This window comes from Erinaceus europaeus, chromosome 4 (genome assembly GCF_950295315.1).
Source record: "Erinaceus europaeus chromosome 4, mEriEur2.1, whole genome shotgun sequence".
Classification (NCBI taxonomy): Eukaryota; Metazoa; Chordata; class Mammalia; order Eulipotyphla; family Erinaceidae; genus Erinaceus; species Erinaceus europaeus.
In genome coordinates this window covers 19,598,371-19,618,249 of record NC_080165.1, presented here as the reverse complement: position 1 = coordinate 19,618,249, position 19,879 = coordinate 19,598,371, and the positions used below count along the sequence as shown (strand labels likewise).

The 19,879-nt window shown below is 49.7% G+C and overlaps 2 protein-coding genes across 2 annotated transcripts; one reads left to right on the top strand and one right to left on the bottom strand.

The window, feature by feature from the left end:
* The first annotated feature begins 1,450 nt into the window (after positions 1–1,450).
* On the top strand, positions 1,451–11,943 carry SYCE3 (synaptonemal complex central element protein 3). The gene is made up of 3 exons (XM_007519366.2): positions 1,451–1,520; positions 3,206–3,314; positions 11,607–11,943. Exons 2-3 carry the CDS (start codon positions 3,206–3,208, stop codon positions 11,762–11,764), a joined length of 267 nt encoding a protein of 88 aa, XP_007519428.1. The 5' UTR covers positions 1,451–1,520; the 3' UTR covers positions 11,765–11,943.
* A 1,280-nt stretch (positions 11,944–13,223) lies between these two features.
* On the bottom strand, positions 13,224–17,018 carry KLHDC7B (kelch domain containing 7B). The gene is made up of 2 exons (XM_007519420.3): positions 16,358–17,018; positions 13,224–15,403 (listed from the first exon to the last, which is right to left on the bottom strand). Exons 1-2 carry the CDS (start codon positions 17,016–17,018, stop codon positions 13,224–13,226), a joined length of 2,841 nt encoding a protein of 946 aa, XP_007519482.3.
* Positions 17,019–19,879: the final 2,861 nt, after the last annotated feature.

Here is a 19,879-nt window from a genome sequence, read left to right as displayed (position 1 = left end):
AGACCTGCTTCACTGCTTGTGAAGCTCCCCCCCCCCCGGAGGTGGAGAGTGGGGCCTCGAACCTGGGTCCTCATGCATGATAATGTGTACACTTAACCAAGTGCACCACTACCCCCCACCCCCAATTTTTTCTCTTTTAAAAACATTTTATTTATTCATTTATTGACTGGAGAGAAAAACTGAGATAGAAGGGGGAGATAAAGAGGAAAAGAGGAAGTCGGGCAGTAGCGCACGTGGCGCAAAGTGCAAAGACCGACATAAGGATCCCTGTTCGAGCCCCCGGCTCCCCACTTGCAGTGGAGTAGCTTCACAAGTGGTGAAGCAGGTCTGCACGTGTCTTTCTCTCCTCCTCTCTCCATTTCTGTCTGTCCTATCCAACAACGACATCAATAATAACAATAACTACAAGGGCAACAAAAGGGAATAAATAAAAATGTTTAAAAAAAAAAAGAGGAAAAGAGAGAAAAATACCTACAGCTTTGCTTCACTGTTCATGAAGCTTCCCCTAGTAAGTGGGGACCAGGGACTTGAACCCAGGTCCTTGCTCATGGTAACATGTGATTTCAAGTGAGTGCACCACCACCCAGCCCCACAAGCCAAAATTTTCTGTCTCTAGCCTACCTTCTCCCCCGAATTCATTTGCCCAGCTGCCTACTTAACTTCCCCACTTGGGGATATCTTGTATATACAAATGAGATTCTTCCAGTCTCAGATACTTGGTACTTCCATTTCTGCCTCTCCCATCAAAAATCTTAGCATCATCCCTGATTCCACATTGACTCATTGGCAAATCTTGTCTGCCCTCCCCTCAAAGCATGCCTTGAGCTGTCTTTTAAACTGTTTTCAGCACTCCCATGATGATTCAGTTATGTGTGTCACTGCATTATTCCAGTGGCCCCTTTACTTTCTGTATAGCAACTAAGCGGTTCCTATCGCTCTGCCTCTGGCTTACCCAGTAGACTCCCAGCTCAGTCTTTGTTCTTACTGCTGTCTCTCTACGGGACACCCCAGATAATGTCTGGCTTATTCTCTTATTTCCTTTAGATCTCCTGTCAAAAATACTTCAGGAATACCTTCCCAGCACACTTCTTTAAATTTCAACCACTACCCTACCTATATACACACTCTCTACCCCTTCATCTTTTTAAAAATTTTTTATTGATTGATTGATTATTGGACAGACAGAAATTAAGAGGGGGAAGATAAAGAGAGAAAAAGACAGAGAGACACCTGCAGAGCTACTTCTCTACTTGTGAAGCTTTACCCCTGCAGGTGGGAACCAGGGGCTTGAACCTGGGTCCTTCGACACTGTAATGTATGCGCTTCACCAGGCACACCACTGCCTGGCTGCCTGACCCCTTCATCTCTGATTGACTTTTCTCCCTAGTACTTAATTCCCTCCATGTGTTTATTCCACTTCCTAATATTGTGTATTCTCTCCTCTTCCCAATAGAATATAAACCTCATGAGACCAAGGATTTTAATCTGTTTTGCTCAGTGCTGTAGCTTCAGAATCTAAGGTAATGCTTAGTAAATCCATATTAAATATATGGATAAAATAATATAACCTAATGAATTGAGCAAGTATCCCACACAACTTAAATGCCAATTGTGTCATCTCCTGCCTCTTTGCTTTCACCCACATGAGAGAATTTGTAACCACCCACATGAGAAAATTATTTTCTTCCGTTTTTTTCACTTCTTTAGCACTTTTGTAAAAAAAAAAAAAAAAAAAAAAAAAGTAGAGATTTTTTAACTCTACAAAGTTTTGGGGTTGTTGCTTACTTTCTATCACTTCCTCTGTAAATGAGGCTCCATGAAAGCATGGGTGATCTTTTTACATTGGGGGGTGGGGTGATCCAGGACCCACAGATAGGCTGCCATGTTCACAGAACCATCATTAAATGTCTGGCAGAGTAGATGTTCAGTAAATCTGTGCTTGGTGGTGAGTAGTAAAATGGAACTCAAGGAAAGCATTACCTGTAGAGAGGAGGAAACTGATGGGCAGGACAGTAGATAACTGGATCAGGCTATGCTGTGAGATCCACTGTCGGGAGCCATAATGACACTGCACATCACGCCCCTAAGATGGTGCCGGCCACGTGGTGGCTAAACCAGTAAAGTGGTAAACAACCTTGCGGAAGTTGGACGATCCAATTGAACAGATTGCGTGCTGTACACGTGAACTGTTTTATGATTGGTAAAAGGCTGCATGATCTATGAATGCTGTATGCTTGCTTAATGCCCACTGGCTGACTATGTAACAGTGAAAGGTACTTAAGGTGGCCATAAGAAGGAAATAAAGGGAATTGAGGAAGAAGACTCTGGTGTCCGTGTCGTTGTTGCGGGCCGACAGCGACAATCCACAAGTGCACCAATAGGTGATTATTTATTTTATGAGCAAATAAAATTGGTGAGTTTCAGTGACCCCTTAGGTTACAACTATAAAAGGAGGTGGCACAGTGGCTAGTGCATTGGACTTGGGAACATGAACTCTCAAATTCAGTACCTACCATTACATGTGCCAGAGTGATGTTCTGGTTCTCTCTCTCCTTCAGTCTGTCTCTGTCTCATGTTAACAAATAAATTTTTAAAATATTTTATTTACTTATTTATTTATTTTCCCTTTTGTTGCCCTTGTTGCTTTTTATTGTTGTTGTAGTTGTTATCGATGTCGTCATTGTTAGATAGGACAGAGAGAAATAGAGAGAAGAGGGGAAGACTGGGAGGGGGAGAGAAAGATAGACACTTGCAGACCTGCTTCACCACCTGTGAAATGACTTCCCTGCAAGTGGAGAGTCGGGGGGCTTGAACCGGGATCCTTACTCCGTTCCTTGCACTTTGTATCACGTGCGCTTAACCACTGTGCTAATGCCCTACTCCCAACAAATAAATATTTTAAGAAATATAATAAAAGGGCAGAGGGCAGAGAGCATAATGACTATGCAAAAAGACTCTCATGCCTGAGGCTCCAAAGTCCCAGATTCAATCCCCATACCACCATAAGCCAGAGCTGAACAGTGCTCTAGTAAGAAAAAAAAAAAAAGAGGGGTCAGGCGGAATCGCAATCGGTTAAGCTCACATGGCATGAAGCTCAAAGACCGGCATAAGGATCCTGGTTCGAGCCCCCGGCTCCCCACTTGCAGGGGAGGGGCCGCTTCATGGGCGGGCCTCTCACCATAGCTTCTTTCAATGCATAATCTAGATGGCTGATTCTGATCCAGGGGAAAGAAACTATGACAACATGCTGAAAATGCTATCAGACCTGAATAAAGACTTGGAAAAGCTATTGGAAGAAATGGAGAAAATCTCAGGTAGGATGTTTCCCCAAACATAATGCCTCCCCCTTCTTTCTGATAGTTTAAACCAGCTATCTTCTTAAGTGTGCCTGCTCTAAAAAACCTCTCAACTTCTATAACACAAAGTCCTCTCTCTCTCTCTCTCTCTCTCTCTCTCATGCACACACATACACTTATACTATTGATATTGCTTTGAACTGTTTTCTGATTATTGTACATATACTTGCATTTTATTCTGCAATTGGGTGGTTATCTTCTTGAGGGCACAAATCGTGACTTTTTTTTTTTTTTTATAACTTGCATTATCAGACCCAAGTTCAACAAATACAAATAATGTTACTTTAATACCTGTGAACAGCTTCTGTATATCCTTCCTGTGAGTCATTTATAAATGAGAAGAATTCAAAGAAAAAGTGTCAAGACAGGTGCAGTGCTGACATGGGAGGGATAAATTAGCGAACAGGTGTCTCCATTTTGGAAAGAAATGTTGGTCTCTTATTCAACATGTCTATGCTCAGTGGGAACCAGCAGTGGTAGTAATGACATTGTACTTCCCTTTTCTTCATCATCTTAGACTCTCCGTAGTTACTTTAATTTCTGAGTCTAAGTTTTGCTAAAGGCTGTCATGTCTGCGGCCAGGAAATAGCTCAGCAAATAGAGCTTATTGTGGAAGAGACCGTGGGTTTCATGCCTGGCACCATGGGCAGGACCAGTGGGACCTCCATGCATGTCGAGCTGTGCTTTTGTGTCTCCCCCTCTCTCCTTCTCTCTCTCCCCCTCCCCCTTCTCTCTCCCTTTCTTTCCCTCTCCCTCCCCCTCTCCGTCTCCCTCTCTCTCCCTCCCTCCCTCTCTCTCTCCCTCTCTCTTTAAGTTTATAGAATTGTCGTTTTCGACGGGTTATGTTGTTTTCTCCGGGCTGGCTTCACGGGCGGGTAACAGACGACCAGGGACTCCTGGTTGAGCTGTAGGCAGTATCTCTTTATTCATGCAGGACGCAGCACAATCTAAGACGAGCTGAGCTAAACTCAAGGTAAAGTACTCTAAAACTCACAATGCTGTCTTTATATATACTTGCCAAGTAGGGTGGAAACAGGGTGTGACATAGAGAGGGTGGAGAGAAAAGTGACTGGTGACAATCAGAGTGTGACAAGGAGAGGATCAGGGTGTGACAAGGATGGGGGGTGGAGCAAAAACATATCATGAAACAGTGGGGATTGAACCAATGCCCTGGAGGGAGGTACTTGTTAACAGCGGTTATATAAATAGAATGAAGTGGTTATGTAAATAGAATAGTGTTAAGCAGGGGGGATTTAAACCAAATGAAACAGAAGGGGTCTCATGCATACCAACATAGAATAAAAACTGGAAAATAACAATGTAGGCAATTTTTAAAAAGCACACATATTCTACTTAAATGGGAACAAACTGTTTAAGAGACCTTTTTAGTTTGAAAATAATCTCCATTCATTAATACAAGTTTTAGAAAAATTCTACTTAGAAATGTTTGCAGAGCTTGCATAGTAGCATAAAAAATAAGTTAAGGGAAGGGGTAGATAGCATAACGGTGATGCAAAGAGACATTTGTGCCTGAGGCTCCAAAGTCCCAGGTTCAATCCCCCACACCACCATAAGCCAGAGCTGAGAAGTGCTCTGGTAAAAAATAAAATAATAATAATTTAAAAAAATAAGTTAAAAGTCTTTCATGCTTGAGACTACAAAGTTCCTAGGTTCAATCCCCAGCACCACCAGAAACCAGAGCTCAGAAGTACTCTGGTAAAAAACAAATAAACAAACATGTTTATACAGACCTATAGAGGTGGGTCAATGGTAGAGCTTTTCACATGTGCAGCCCTTGGTTTAATTCCAAGTATTCATTTCTGTCTATATGTATACATCTCTCAGAAAAGCAAATAAGGGAAAGGGGGCAGGAAGTGACTCACCCAGTTGAGCACGCACATTACCGTGTGCAAGGACCTAGGTTCAAGCCCCCATTCCACACTTGCAGAGTAGAAGCTTCACAAGTGGTGAAGCAGGTCTGCAGGTATCTTCCTTTCTTTCTCCCTCTCTATCTCTCCTCCCCCTCTCAATTTCTCTATATCCTATCATAAATAGAAAGAAAAAATGGGGGTCAGGCGGTAGCATGTCGGGTTAAACACACGTGGCACAAAGTGCAAGGACCAGCATAAGGATCCCAGTTTAAGCCCCCAGCTCCCCACCTGCAGGGGAGTCGCTTCACAAGTGGTGAAGCAGGTCTGCAGGTGTCTGTCTTTCCCCCTCTCTGTCTTCCCCACCCTCTCGATTTCTCTCTTTCCTGTCCAACAACAATGACAGCAATAACAACAATAATAATAACAACAACAATTATAAACTATAAGGGCAACAAAAGGGAAAAAATAGCCTCCAGGAGCAGTGGATTCCTAATGTAGGCATCTTACTTTAAGTCCCAGGTTCAATCCCTGGCACCACTATTAACCAGAGCTGTAGCACAGCAGGTTAAGCGCAGGTGGCGCAAAGCACAAGGACCGGCATAAGGATCCCAGTTCGAGCCCCGGCTCCCCACCTGCAGGGTAGTCGCTTCACAGGTGGTGAAGCAGGTCTGCAGGTGTCTATCTTTCTCTCCTCCTCTCTGTCTTCCCCTCCTCTCTCCATTTCTCTCTGTCCTATCCAACAATGACAACAACAATAACTACAACAATAAAACAACAAGGGCAACAAAGGGAATAAATAAATAAAATAAATATTTTTTAAAAAATTTTTAAAAAAATTTAAAAAGGAGAGCTGGGCGGTAGTGCAGTGGGTTAAGTGCACACGATGCAAAGTACAAGGACCTGCAGAAGGATCCTGTTTGGAGCCCCGGCTCCCCACCTTTAGGAATATCACTTCACAGGCGGTGAAGCAGGTCTGCAGATGTCTGTCTTTCTCTCCCCCTCTGTCTTCCCCTCCTCTCCCCATTTCTCTCTGTCCTATCCAACAACAGCAGTAATAACAACAGTAATAACAAGGGCAACAAAAATGGGAAAAAATGGCCTCCAGGAGCAGTGGATTCATAGTGCAGGCACTGAGCCCCGGCAATAACCCTGAAGGCAAACTGATGATGATGATGATGATGATGATGATGATGATGATGATGATGATGATTAACTAGTGGCTGAAGAAATGGCTCAACTGGTAGAGAATTGGACTTGCATGTCTAGGTTCCAGGTTCAATCTCCAGTGCTACATGTACCTGAGTAGCGCTCTGTTTGTCTCTCTCTTTCTCATATGTATTAAATAGATGTTCTCGAAAATAAGATAAGTAGAGGAGACAAAAGGAAGAATTACCCCAAAAGGACTTCCTAGGTTTTCTTTTTTATAAAGAGGATCCAGAAAGGGGCTCAGCATTCATGTACCCGGCATGCATGAGGCCCTGGGTTTGATCCCCCATACCACCCGAGAAAACAGCAAACACAAAACAAGTGGAACTCCATGGACAGTAGAGCAGTGCTTCTCTCCTCCCCCTCTCTTTAATTTGTATTATATTTATTTATTTATTTATTTATTTATTTATTTATTTATTTGATAGAGACAGCCAAAAATGAAGAGAGAAAGGGGAGCAAGAGAAGGAGAGAGGCAGAGAGACACCTGCAGACTTTCTTCACCACCCACAAAGCTTCCCCCCTGCAGGTGGGGACCAGGGGCTCGAACCTGGGTCCTTACACATTGTAGCATGTGTACTCAACCAGGTGCACCAACACCAACCCCCCCTTTCTCCCTCTCTCCATCTCTCTCATAAATAAGCAAAACAAAAATGTTTCTAACAAGACTAATGTTGCAGGTTTTTGCTATGTGCTTATACTAATTTTATTAGAGATTATGTCTTCTCAACATTTCTAAAAATGTAGATAGAATGCATCTATAGTATACTATACTTAAAAAGTTACACTAATGTAAAAAGTAAGATTATTAGACCTCCTTCTTATAATTTCTGGGATCATGTGCATTATGTAAGCAGAAAGTATCTTATGGGATAGATCTGTTTTTATGGTCATTAGTTCTTATAACTCAGTAAGTAAATGTTTCCTTTTCTGCTTTGATCTTAGGAGGCTCATAGCTAGAATTCTGACTGATATGAGGTTTGCTGTTCTAGGCTGTGTTTCCCCCTGAATTTTAATGCCTTCAAACCCTCTTTGCCCTATGTAGCTCATTACTTAGCTTATAATAAAAGTGTCTCATTTTGAGCACCTAGTGAAACTAGACTGTGTGTGTGTGTGTGTGTGTGTGTGTGTGTGTGTGTGTGTGTGTGTGTGTGATCGGTTTGATCTTCATAGCAAGCCATGAGATGGGGCCATTGCCCTTTTACAGATGCAGAAACTGAGATGAGCAGAGATCCTTGTTCCAGGTCACACAGCTAACACGTGAAAGAGAGCCAAGAACTGAAGTTGACAGGACTCCCAAGCCCACGTGCTACCTGCTGACCAAGTGTTCTGAGAAGATGGTCTGCAGGCGCCCTACCCCAGAATTATCTGGGATGCTTGTATGATGCAGATCCCTAAATATCATTCTCAGCGACTTTTAAGTTGGAAAGAGTCAACCATTTACTTTTGTCTTTTTCTTTCTTATTTGAAAGAGGCAGAGAGGAATAGGGAGAGGGAGAGATGGGTAGAAAGAGAGATACTAGGGGGGGGTCGGGCAGTAGTGCAGCAGGTTAAGCACATGTGGTGCAAAGCGCAAGGATGGCGTAAGGATCCTGGTTTGAGCCCCCGGCTCCCCACCTGCAGAGGAGTCACTGCACAAGCAGTGAAGCAGGTCTGCAGGTGTCTATCTTTCTTTTTTTTTAAATTTATTTCTTTATTGGGGAATTAATGTTTTACATTCAACAGTAAATACAATAGTTTGTACATGCATAACATTCCCCAGTTTCCCATTTAACAATACAACCCCTACTATGTCATCTATCATCCTTCATGGACCTGTATTCTCCCCACCCACCCACCCCAGAGTCTTTTACTTTGGTGCAAAACGCCAATTCCAGTTCAGGTTCTACTTGTATTTTCTTTTCTGATCTTGTTTTTCAACTTCTGCCTGAGAGTGTGATCATCCCATATTCATCCTTCTGTTTCTGACTTATTTCACTCAACGTGATTTTTTCAAGGTTCATCCAAGATTGCAGGTGTCTATCTTTCTTTCCCCCCTCTGTCTTCCCCTCCTCTCTCCATTTCTCTCTGTCCTATCCAACAACAATGACATCAATAATAACAACAATAATAACTACAATAATCAAACAAGGGCAACAAAAGGGAAAATAAATAAGTATTTTAAAAAGAGAGAGAGATACTTGGGGGCCAGGTGGTGGTGCACCTGGTTGAGCACACATGTTACAATGTGCAAGGACCTAGGTTCGAGCCCCCAGTCCCCACCTGCAGGGGGAAAGCTTTGCAAGTGGTGAAGCAGAGCTGTAGATGTCTCTTTCTCTCTCCTTCTTTATCTCCCATTTCCTTTAATTTCTGGCTTTCTTTAGCCTACAAATAAAAATAATAAAAAAAAGAGAGACACTTGTAGCACTGCTCTACTGCTCATGAAGCTTCCTGGCTGCATGTGAGGACAAGGAGTTTGAACCCTGGTCCTTGTTCATGATAACGTGTGTATTCTACTGTGTGCACCACTGCCCAGCCCATTGGTCATTCACTTTTTACCAGGCATCCTAACTGCCCCTCCTGCTTTCAAAGTTTGGGTATTCCGATAGACTTATATAGTCATGTGCCATCTTGGTATCTTTTATAACATTTCCCCCATAGCCAAACAGATGTCATTATCTGTAAAACTTCGAGGCAGGTCATTCTGCTAACCTCTTTTGCCTGTTGACATGCATGTACATTTGTTGTGGTTCATTCTGCTTATCTCCTTCTTCTTCTAGCTGCTTATCTCCTTCTTCTTCTAGCGTTTGCCCTTCTTCCATAGCCAGTCAACAGCGTCAGGTTGAGCCTGATGTAAAGTTTCGAGACCTCCTTTGAATCTGGAGAGGTGGCAGTCGTTGACTATGTGGGTCATAGTCTGTCTGGAGCCGCAGGGGCAGTTCGGGTCGTCTCTGGCTCCCCAGCGGTGGAACATAGCGGTGCACCGGCCATGGCCTGTTCGATAGTGATTGAGGAGGGCCCGATCATAACGTGCTAGGTCAAAGCTGGGTTGACGCTTGCAGGGATCTGTGATGAGGTGTTTGTTCTTTACCTCAGCTGACTGCCAACTCTGTTTCCAAGAGTCTGGAACAGAGAAGTTCAGTGTAGGCGTAGGAGACCAGATTGGATGACGAGACGTCAAGCGTTGGACAGGGTGGGCGAAGATATCCGCGTATATTGGCAGGTCCGGTCGAGCGTAGACGTGGGAAATGAACTTAGATGATGCCGCATCCCGACGAATATCTGGCGGGGCGATGTTGCTAAGAACTGGCAGCCGTGGAACCAGGGTGGAATGGATGGTTCCAGAAATTATCCTCATGGAGGAATATAATTTGGAATCGACCAAGTGGACATGGGGGCTACGGAACCATACTGGGGCACAGTATTCTGCAGTGGAATAGCATAATGCCAGAGATGATGATCGTAGTGTGGAAGTGCTCACGCCCCATGAGGAGCTGGCCAGTCTTGCAATGATGTTATTCCTCGCGCCCACCTGTGCTGCAGTTTTTATGAGATGTTCGTGAAATGACAGAGTGCGATGGAGAGTAACGCCAAGATAGACTGGCTGGGCTTATCTCCTTTTTAGGTTCATTTCCTTCAGGATATAGTTTCCCAAAATATTCAAGAATTTTCAGCCTAACACAAAGGATTTCTTTAGGGTGTATATTTACTCTGTTGGCTATTGTGCAGAGGGGAGAGGATGCTTGTTCATTGCAACCACTGAGGATAGAACCACACCAGTGGGGTGGGCACTGCAGTGAAGGGTGTGGAAGTTGGGAGCCTGTAGGCATCAACTGGATTTGTACAAGCCGTGGGACCCAGGAGAGTGAGTGACCAGCCCCACCTGAGAGTGGGTACTTGGATGGCTGTTGGGGTCACCTCGCACCCACTACCTATGAACTGTAGCTAAATGAGGGCCTGAGTTTGCTCTACCGTTTTTCTTTTTTTGGCCTCCAGGGTTATTGGAGCTCGGTGCCTGCACCACAAATTTACTGCTCCTGGAGGTTATTTTTTCCCTTTTGTTGCCTTTGTTGTTTTATTGTTGTGGTTATTATTGCTGTTGTTATTGCTGTCGTTGTTGTTGGATAGGACTTAAGAGAAATGGAGAGAGAAGGGGAAGACATAGAAGGGGAGAGAAAGATAGACACCTGAAGACCTGCTTCACCACCTGTAAAGCGACTCCCCTGCAGGTGGGAAGGCAGGGGCTCAAACCAGGATCCTTGTGCCAGTCCTTATGCTTAACCTGCTGTGCTATTGCCCGACCCCTACTCTACTGTTTTTCTAAGGTTTCATATAAATGGTCCCTAAATGTCATCAGCTGATGTGTCCAAGAGTTAACACTGTATGAGATGAGGTTTACTCTATTTAGAAAAAAAATTTTTTTTGCCTCCAGGGTTATTGCCAGGGCTCAGTGCCTGCACCACAAATCCACTGTTCCTGGAGACTATTTTTTCCCCTTTTGTTGCCCTTTTTTTTTAATCATTGTTGTGGTTATTATTATTGTTGTTGCTGTGGTTGGATAGGACAGAGAGAAATGGAGAGAGGAGGGGAGACAGAGAGGGGGAGAGAAAGATAGACACCTGCAGATCTGCTTCACCGCCTGTGAAGCAATTCCCCTGCAGGTGGGGAGCCGGAAGCTCTAACCAGGATCCTTACGCCGGTCCTTGTGCTTCTTACCATGTGTGCTTAACCCGCTGCACTACCGCCCGACTCCCAGGAAAGAATTTAACAGGGTTTTTTTTGCCCCTTCTTCTTTTTTAAGGATTTTTTATTATCTTTATTTATTTAAACATAGAGACAGCCAGAAATTGAGAGGAGGGGTGTGATAGAGAGGGAGACAGAGAGACACCTGTAACACTGCTTCACCACTCATGAAGCTTCCCCCCTGTAAGTGGGGACCAGGGGCTTGAGCTCGGGTTCTTGTGTGCTAACATGTGCACTCAACCAGGTTCGCCACTACCTGGTCCCCCTTCTTCTTTTAATGAGTCATCTAGCATGTAACACACTAGCTTTCTTTCTTGAAGAGTCACTGGATGACTCAGTGGAGTCTGGTCCCTAGAGTGCTGCACTTGGTGGGAGCATCCATCCCTCCCCAAGATGCCCCCAAGCTGCGGCCCCTGCCATGGGCTGACCAAGGCCCCTCTGCTTGTTGCAGTGCAGGCCACATGGATGGCCTACGACATGGTTGTGATGCGAACCAACCCCACGCTGGCCGAGTCCATGCGCCGCCTGGAGGATGCCTTCCTCAACTGTAAGGAAGAGATGGAGAAGAACTGGCAGGAGCTTCTCAGTGAGACCAAGCGCAAGGAGTAGACCACTGTGCTGGGGGACAGAGCCTTTCCTGACTGGCAGAGGGACAGCCAAATACACAACGTGTGTGCAGAGTATTTGTTTGCCATTAAACATATTTTCAAGCACAATCTGAGGAACACTTTCTGTCCTACCAGTGGCATATCCAACCTTGTGAACAAAATATAGAAATATAAAATGCAGACGCTTTCAATTATTCATCATATTTATTGCCGGTAATGCCAACCATAGAATAGAAAATAAAATAGGGGTCAGACAAGGATTAAAAAACAACCCAGGTGGGATGGTGACATTCAAATTTATTTGCCATCCTGTGGTGGGCTCCAGAGTTGTTTATTCAGTTATGTGTGCTGGGCCCTGTGCTTGGTGCTCAGGCTTATGACCTGCTGTCCCCACCCCTGAATGACAGATACGCCTTCTCCCCTATTTTACAGACAAGAAAAGTGAAGTGAGAAACCTCAAAGGGAGATGGCATAGTGGTTAAGCAAGACTTTCATGCCTGAGTCCCCAGAGGTCTGAGGTTCAATCCCTGGCACCAGCAGAAAATAAGATTAAAAAAATCTCATCCAAGTCTGCATAGCAAGTAAAGGCATAACTAGAGTGAAATTGAAGTCTCACCTAAGGGGGGGATGGTTAGAGAGAAGTGGGCTGAGCTTCTGGACAGACTAAGCAGGGTAGGTGAGGCTCCACAAGGCTGAATGAGCCGCAGAGGTCCTGGCTAGACCTGGGGGAGGCTTGTGGGCATGACTGCAGATAGCAGAGCCATTTCACAGACCGGGGTCAAGGCCCTTGATGATGACCAATCAGATGAGTGGGGAAGAGAGGCACTACGGGGACGTTCCTGGGAAGAGCCCCTCCAGAACTACAGGTCTCAGGACAGGTGTAGAGTCCCAAAGACACAGGTTTGGTTTGGTTTGGAAAGGGCTGAATTATTTGCTCCCTATTCCTGCCTTCCCACTCCTTGTCACCTCCTCACCAGCCTCACAACTCTAGGGACAGAACACAGGAAGCCCAAGCCTGTTTGCATCTCCTCCTCAAATCTGCATCCATAATCAGCAAGCTCCTCAGGGAACCTTGTTCTGCTCCTGGAGGACACATCAGTCCTGGCTCTGGGAACCTGCAGGTGGATTCTTTTAGGGAAGCATGGTGGGTTTCTGGTCTCTGGGAACCCAGAGTGAACTCTGCCTGCCAGAGTGGCATGTGAGCACCCCAGGAGGAGACGGACTGAAGACAAAGACTGAATCACAAGCACATGTAAACGTGCAGTTCTTGTGAGGAGCGTGAGAACACAAGCTGGTGTGTGCCAGCAGCCAGCACAGGTGCAGGGAGAGGGAAGGGGATATTAAGAAAATGGAAGCAGAAAAGGATTCTTCTCAGAAACAAAAGCAGAAAGTCACGTGTCCCAGGCACTTCGCCATGCCCTGCCTGCCCTGAGAGCCACTGAGTTCGGAGCACCCAGCTCTCAGAGGGCAGTCTGCATCGGTTCTGCACTGGGCAGGGTCAGGACGAATGGACAAAGGACTCCCTTGCTCCCCAGAGGGAAGGGCTGCAGCTCCTTGGCCTGGAACTGAGCAGTCCCCTCTGAGACGGTGAAAGTGGCCGTGACCTGGTGGTTGAGGCAGTAGATGGTGTTGCCCAGCACTGCGCAGCGCAGCGGAGTGGGGTCGGGCAGAGGCAGGGAGGCGGCTCGGCTCCAGGAGCCTGTCACCGTGTTGTAGCGCATCACTGCAGCACCCACGCCCCGGAGCAGGTCAAATCGGTATAGGAAACCACCCAGCGCCACCATATCGCTGGACCTCCGGTGGCTGGCACTGTAGGGACACTCAGCCCAGGCATCCTTCTCGGGGCTATACCTGAGTAAGCGGTAGAACAGGTGACCCCCGGTGACATAGATGTCCCCCCGGCAGGCCACGGCCTCATGGGCCACAGGGAAGGTGCCTGCTGGAAGGGGCGCCCGAGAGGTCCAGGTGTCCGTGCGAGGGTCGTAGCATTCCATGCTGTATAGACACTCACCCCCGATGGCATACAGCAGCCCCTCCACAGCCACCAGCTTGAGCTGGGCCCGTGCCTGCTGCATGGGCCTCACCTGGCTCCAGATGTTGGTCAGAGGATTGTAGCAGAAGACCTCATTGGAGCAGACAGACTGGGCGCCAGAGCCACGGATGCCTCCCGCCAGGAAAAGGTAGTTGTGCATGGTGCAGAGGCCGCATCCCCGGAGCGGGACCTCCGCTGGCACCTGGGTCAGCTGCCTCCAGCTGTTCTCTCGGGGGCTGAACACATGGAGCGGGGAGCAAGGAGGCGGGGGGCCAGGGCCAGCAGCAGGAGCCTCCTCCCCAGGAGGACCCCTCGGGAATCCCGGGCGGCTCACCTGGTAGAGACTAGGCAGCACCAGGACCCCCAGCACCGCCTGGCCCCGGGTCCGAAGGCTCAGGATGCGCTGGCGCTCAGCTCCACTCAGCTGCCGGTAGAGGCCGGGGTCACCCAGCACGTGCAGGAGGTTGTCACTCATCAGGGCGTAGGCCTCCTGGGCCAGGCCCGGCTCCCTGTGCTGCTGCGCCAAGGCCAGCACGTCCAGGCAGCTGCCCAGATCCAGCCGTCTCTGCAGAGCTGCTGCTGAGGCTGGCCCCCGGGCTGGAGAGCTGGACTTGCGGGGTCCTTCTACCACACCCCAGCTCCCAGGCCTCTGCAGAAACACCATGAGCTTGCGGGCCTCCTTCTGCTTCTCTGTGAGCAGCCCCCCACCAACAGGGCTGCCCCTATCCCCTGGCGCCTCTCCTTGCTGTGGGTGGGGGGCCTCAGGGCCAGCTTGCTCAGCACTGTCCACCATCTCACACAGGCTGCGTTTCCGGGGCCGTGGGACCGGTGGAGCGTCCTGTGTGGCCGAGCGGGCAGGTATGGAGCCAGGCTGAGGCTGCCCAGGAAGCCTGGAGAGGGGCCTGGTCGTTGCAGTCCTGGGCAGTGGAGACTCCCCGCGTTTCTCAGTTGACCCATGTCCTCCTGAGCCTGAGGGTGGGCCTGAGGTGGGAACCCCCTTGACCTCAGAGCTGCTCTGCTGATGCTCACAAGCAGTGTTAGTCAGGTCCCCTGTGCCTGCCCCTGTGGCCAGGCTGGAGACAGCCCTGTCAGGGGGCAAAGCAGGTTCTCCGTTATCAGACAGTGTGGAGCTGGGCATGTTAGAGGTCCCTAGAGCTGCCCTGGGGACCCTCCCTGAGAACCTCTCTTGCCTGGGAAAGGGATGGCTCCTAAGAACCATAGAAATCAGGTTTTCCCAACTAGTCGAGATCTGCCCCTGCTTGCAGCGGGCCACACTCGGCCCTTGAGATGCAGGTCTGGAGCCACTAGCTGGGGTCCGGGGGGTAGTAGGAGATGGGGATGGCACTGGGGCCAAGGTTGGGGTAGGGGCAGGGATGGGATCTTGGACTGAGTCTGGAATGGGGGCTGCATCTGGGGCGGAGGCTGGGCCTGGGGTTGGGGCAGGGGCTGGAGTTGAGAAAGGGGCTGGGGCTAGGGCAATGGTGGGGACAGCAGAGGGGCCTGGGGCAGCACTTGGGGCAGGAGAGGGACCTGGAGCAGCAGAAGGGGCTGGAGTTGCTTTGGGGGCAGCAGAAGGGACCGGGGCTGCTCTCGGGGCAGGAGAGGGGCCTGGGGCAGCAGAAGGGGCTGGGGCTGCTCTCACGGCTGGTGCTGGGGAAGGGGTTGGGGTGGAGCCTGAGGCAGGAACAAGGGTGGGAGTTGGGGAAGGGGCAAAAGCAGGGCTTGGGATGGAGGTGGGAGCTGGATCAGATCTGCAAGTTGCACCGTCACTTGTACCCTGGCTCACTCCATGGGACCAAGAGTCTAAAGGGGCAGAGGCTGTAAGAGCGGGGGCTACAAGTAAGAGGTCCGGCTGGGGAAGCACGGTTGGTGGGGGGGATGCCAGGGCTGGGGGAGACTCAGGGGTGCTTGGGCGGGGCATGATCGAGGGACTCTGGGATGGGTCTGTGACTGGTTCCCCCCTGTCCAGGGGCTGTGCAAACCCCAAAGAAGCCACCTGCCTGCTTCTCTGCTCCTCCTGGCCTTGCCCAGAGCCTCTCCCTTCTCCTGTGCTGAGGGCCCCTTGCTGTTTTGTCCAGCCCCTCTCTGAACCAAAGGGTACATGGCCTCCTGAATGCTTAGTCTCAGTCTTTCTCACATCACAGGCCTCTGTGGTATCCTGCCCTGGGGACAGGAGCGGGTGTCCTTCCTGTGGCCCCTCTGGCCATGGGCACACAGTGCCTGGAGCCTGTCTGAAGTCCCTTGTGACAAAGATCTCCCTCCTTGCCCAGGGCCAGCCTTCCTTGGAGGCCAGAGACCCCTGGGACTCCCTGCTTTCCTCATTTTTGCCCCCTGAGTCCAGAAGTAGGGGTGAAGCTGGTTGGGGCCCTGACTGCGCAGCTTGAGCTGGGGGCCGTTCTTGGAGGCACAGAGCGCTCTGGGAGCCTGCGGAGAGACTGCTGGCGGCATCCACTGCGTCCCACACACTCACCACAGTGCCCAGGTGTAGGTGGTCTGGCTTTGGGGTGCGTCTGTTTCTACCTCCCCGGCTGTCACTCAGCTTCCTCCGCCGGCCACCTGTACCTCTCTCCAGGGAGCCGGCAGCCCCAGCTCCGTGCAGCCCGGAGCCGGTGTCCTGCCCTGCTGCGTGGACCCGGGCTTTGCGAGTCGGTGCCTTGTCTCTGATGCTTCCTGCCTCCTTGGGCACATCTACTTCTCTGCCAGGACTCCGCAGGGTGAAGTGTATCACAAGAGGAGCTGATGTCCCCCCTTCTTTGCTCTCGCCTGGAGCAGTGCCTGGCCTCAGAGGTACCCCTTTACTTTGAGGGGCTTCTGAGGTGGCATTGCCATATTGCTGTCCCAAGGCTGTTTGTCCAGGGGTCTTGAGTAAAGGTGCCGCGGTGGCAGTCTGACCTCCGACCCCAGGGGGCTCCTGGTCCTGAACCCCTGCAGCAACCTGACCACATCTTGCTGGGTCTGACTTCTCCTCTCCTGAGCTTTGTCCCTCGATGCCATCGCTGACCGTGGACTTTGGCAGCAGCGTTGCAGGCTGGATCTCTGGGGCTGTGGATGCTGACCCTGCCACTTCCTGGTCCTGTCCAGAGCCAAACCAGTGCAGGGCCAGTGCTGTGGCAGCCACCACCGCCAGCGCCAGCAAGGTCAGCACTGGCCCTTCCCAGTCTTCCTCCCCATCCTCGTCCCAGCCCCAGCCAGGAAAGAAACGCTCTGAGATGCCCTGGATCATCATCGTGGGGCAACACACTGGAAGTTTGAGTGTCACCTGCCCGGGCTTCTGTCTCCAAAGATAGCACCAGCGAGTGCCCCGCCCAGAGGCTGCCAGTTAAGGTGGACTGTGCCGGGCACAGTCGCTCCACCGGCCTGGAGTGGGTGGATTTCTGCCGACGTCCTAGCTGAGAGCTGTCAGTAGGGTCTCAATGGAGATACCAGGAGACAAGAATTCTTAACAGCTCCAGGAGCTCAGGCCCTCCCTAGTTCCCTATCCAGCTCCTGCCTCCTCTTCCTCCTCAAGTTTCCAGAAGCATATGGCTGTTTTCAGCACTCTCCTGCCATCCCAGCCTACCTGCTTCTGTCTAACAACCTCTCACAGCCCTGAACTCACTCCTCATCCCTGGGCCCAGCCTCAGGGGGCTCTGGCGAGAGAGAGTTACCCACAGGAAGATGTTATCAGTAGCTTCAGCAACATGACGCAGCCCTGATGGAATTACCAGCAACCCGAGAAGATGAAGGCACTGTGGGCTAGCAGAGGAGGGTGGGGAGTGGGGACTACCCTGTGGTGCCCCTCAGCACACAGGCTGGCCTCTCAAGCTGGGGAGGGGGCTGTGGGGGGCATGAGTCCTGACAGTGTCCAGCACCAGGAAAAGCTCCCAAGAAAGTGTCACCTGTCCGTGTGGGTGTGCTTCATCTATGAGGTGAGGCTGGCGTTGATCTCTCCCAGAACCTATACTATGAGGTGCTGGGGTGGGGCCTATACCCCCACTTCCAGCGGCCTCTGGGAGTTTTCAAAAAAACGCATTTGTCAAGAGGGAGAAGGAGAAACAAGAAAATTTAAAGTTTTATTTCCACTTTATTGACCAGGCCCATTGTACAATCTACCTAACCCCTCTATAAATTTGGATACTCCTGCACCTCTAGACTGTTCTCACTGTCCATATGCCCCTAAGAGTCCTGAGGGCCAGTTCTCACTCCCTATTTCTAAATGAGAAACCCTCCCTTGGGGCCCTGGCTGCTCCATCAACCTGCCTTCTGTCCTATCCCAGTCCCCAGCCTCCCTGCATCCTAGCTGAATCGCCCTCCCGTGGGGACTCCAGCCCCTCTCCACCCTGTGTAGATGTGTCCTCTGGGCGTGCACCTGGCCTCCGTCTTCGATGGCTCTCTCAGGAAGGAGTCTTGTCTCCTCCATCTGCTTCTCACCTAGGCTGACCTCAGGAGTAAGTCTTGGGACAGATGCCAGGAGGGGCTGAGACTTGAAAAACAGTCTGGAGTCCCTGGGACAAAGGCAGGGCCCCCAGGCCATGTGTCTCCTGTGCTGATGGTACACAGGACTTACCCCAGACTCAGGCAGCAAGAAGGTGGCCAAGAAGCGTCCCTGGCACCCAGCCTGGGCACTGCTAAGCCTCGGGTATCTCACCCATCTTGTCCCCTCCTGGCTCCCCTGGAGCATATTAGATGACAGCCAGAGAGTGAGGGTGGGCCTGGGCCTTAAGGTGGACCCAAATTAGGAACAGGCTTTCCAGACATTGCCTTTTTCTCTGCCCTGCGCATGTGCTTCCTCATAGGCCACAAGGTGCCCTGCAGGCATTTGCACCCAGCTCTAAGACCCCAGCCACAAATGTGAGCCCCAGGTGGTGCTCCTGGTGGGGAGGAGGGTGGTCGCAGGAAATGGGTCCAGATCTGCATGGGTTCCGGACACATGTGACCAAGGAGAGGTCTAGTCCCATCTTCTGTGCTGAGGACACACTTCCTTTGGTCAAAATCCCTACCAGGGGGCTTGGAGGGATAACTCACTGGGTAAGGCAGGTGCTTTGCCATGTAAGTGGTTCAGTTTTGAGCCCTGGCAACACAGAAGAGTGTGACAGTACCAAGCCAAGCTCTGGTCCTGTAGAGACTTCCTTCTCTCTATATCTCTGTCTCCATCTCTTTCTCTCTGGTGAAAAAATCAGCATGCATGACGTCATGACCCTAAAGGGAATAAAATAAGATACCCTTTGTGGAGAGACTTCCCTTTGAAAGGCAACTAAGGACACAGGTATTTCCTGAGGTTGATGGCCACACAGCCTCCCATCTTCCCAGAGAGCAGACATGTACAGCTAGAAAGGTAATGCCTTCAGAAGCTTGTGAGTTCCTTGCACAAACTGTGCCACAGAGATAGTTGCAGTTGTGCTGAGATAGAGTCAATATCACACATTGCTAGAGGGGATTTTTTTTTTTTTTTGGAATTTATTTATTCATGAGAAAGATAGGAGGAGAGAAAGAATCAGCCATCACTCTGGTACATGTGCTGCTGGGGATCGAACTCAGGACCTCATGCTTGAGAGTCCGATGCTTTATCTACTGTGCCACCTCCCGGACCACATGGGATTTTTTTTTTTTTTTTTTTTTTTTTGCCTCCAGGGTTATCACTAAGGCTCGGTGCCTGTACTACAAATCCACTGCTCCTGGAGGCCATTTTTCCCCTTTTGCTGCCCTTGTTTATCGTTGTTGTTGTTGTCGTCATTGCTGTCATTGTTGTTGGATAAGGCAGAGAGAAATTGAGAGAGGAGGAGAAGACAGAGAGGGAAAGAGAAAGATAGACACCTGCAGACCTGCTTCACCTCTTGTGAAGCCACCCCACACACACACACCGCAGGTGGGGAGCCCGGGGCTCGAACTGAGATCCTTCCGCTGGTCCTTGCACTTTGCGCCACATTTGCTTAACCTGCTGCACTACCGCCTGGCTCCCTAGTGGAAATTCTTTTAATGGGTCGAGTCCAGGAGATAGTGTAGTGGGTATGCAAAAAGACTTTCACTTCTGAGGCACCAAAGTTCCTGGTTCAGTGCTCTGGGGCCAGAAATGGGTCCTAGGAAGGCTGACTGGCAGCAGCCACC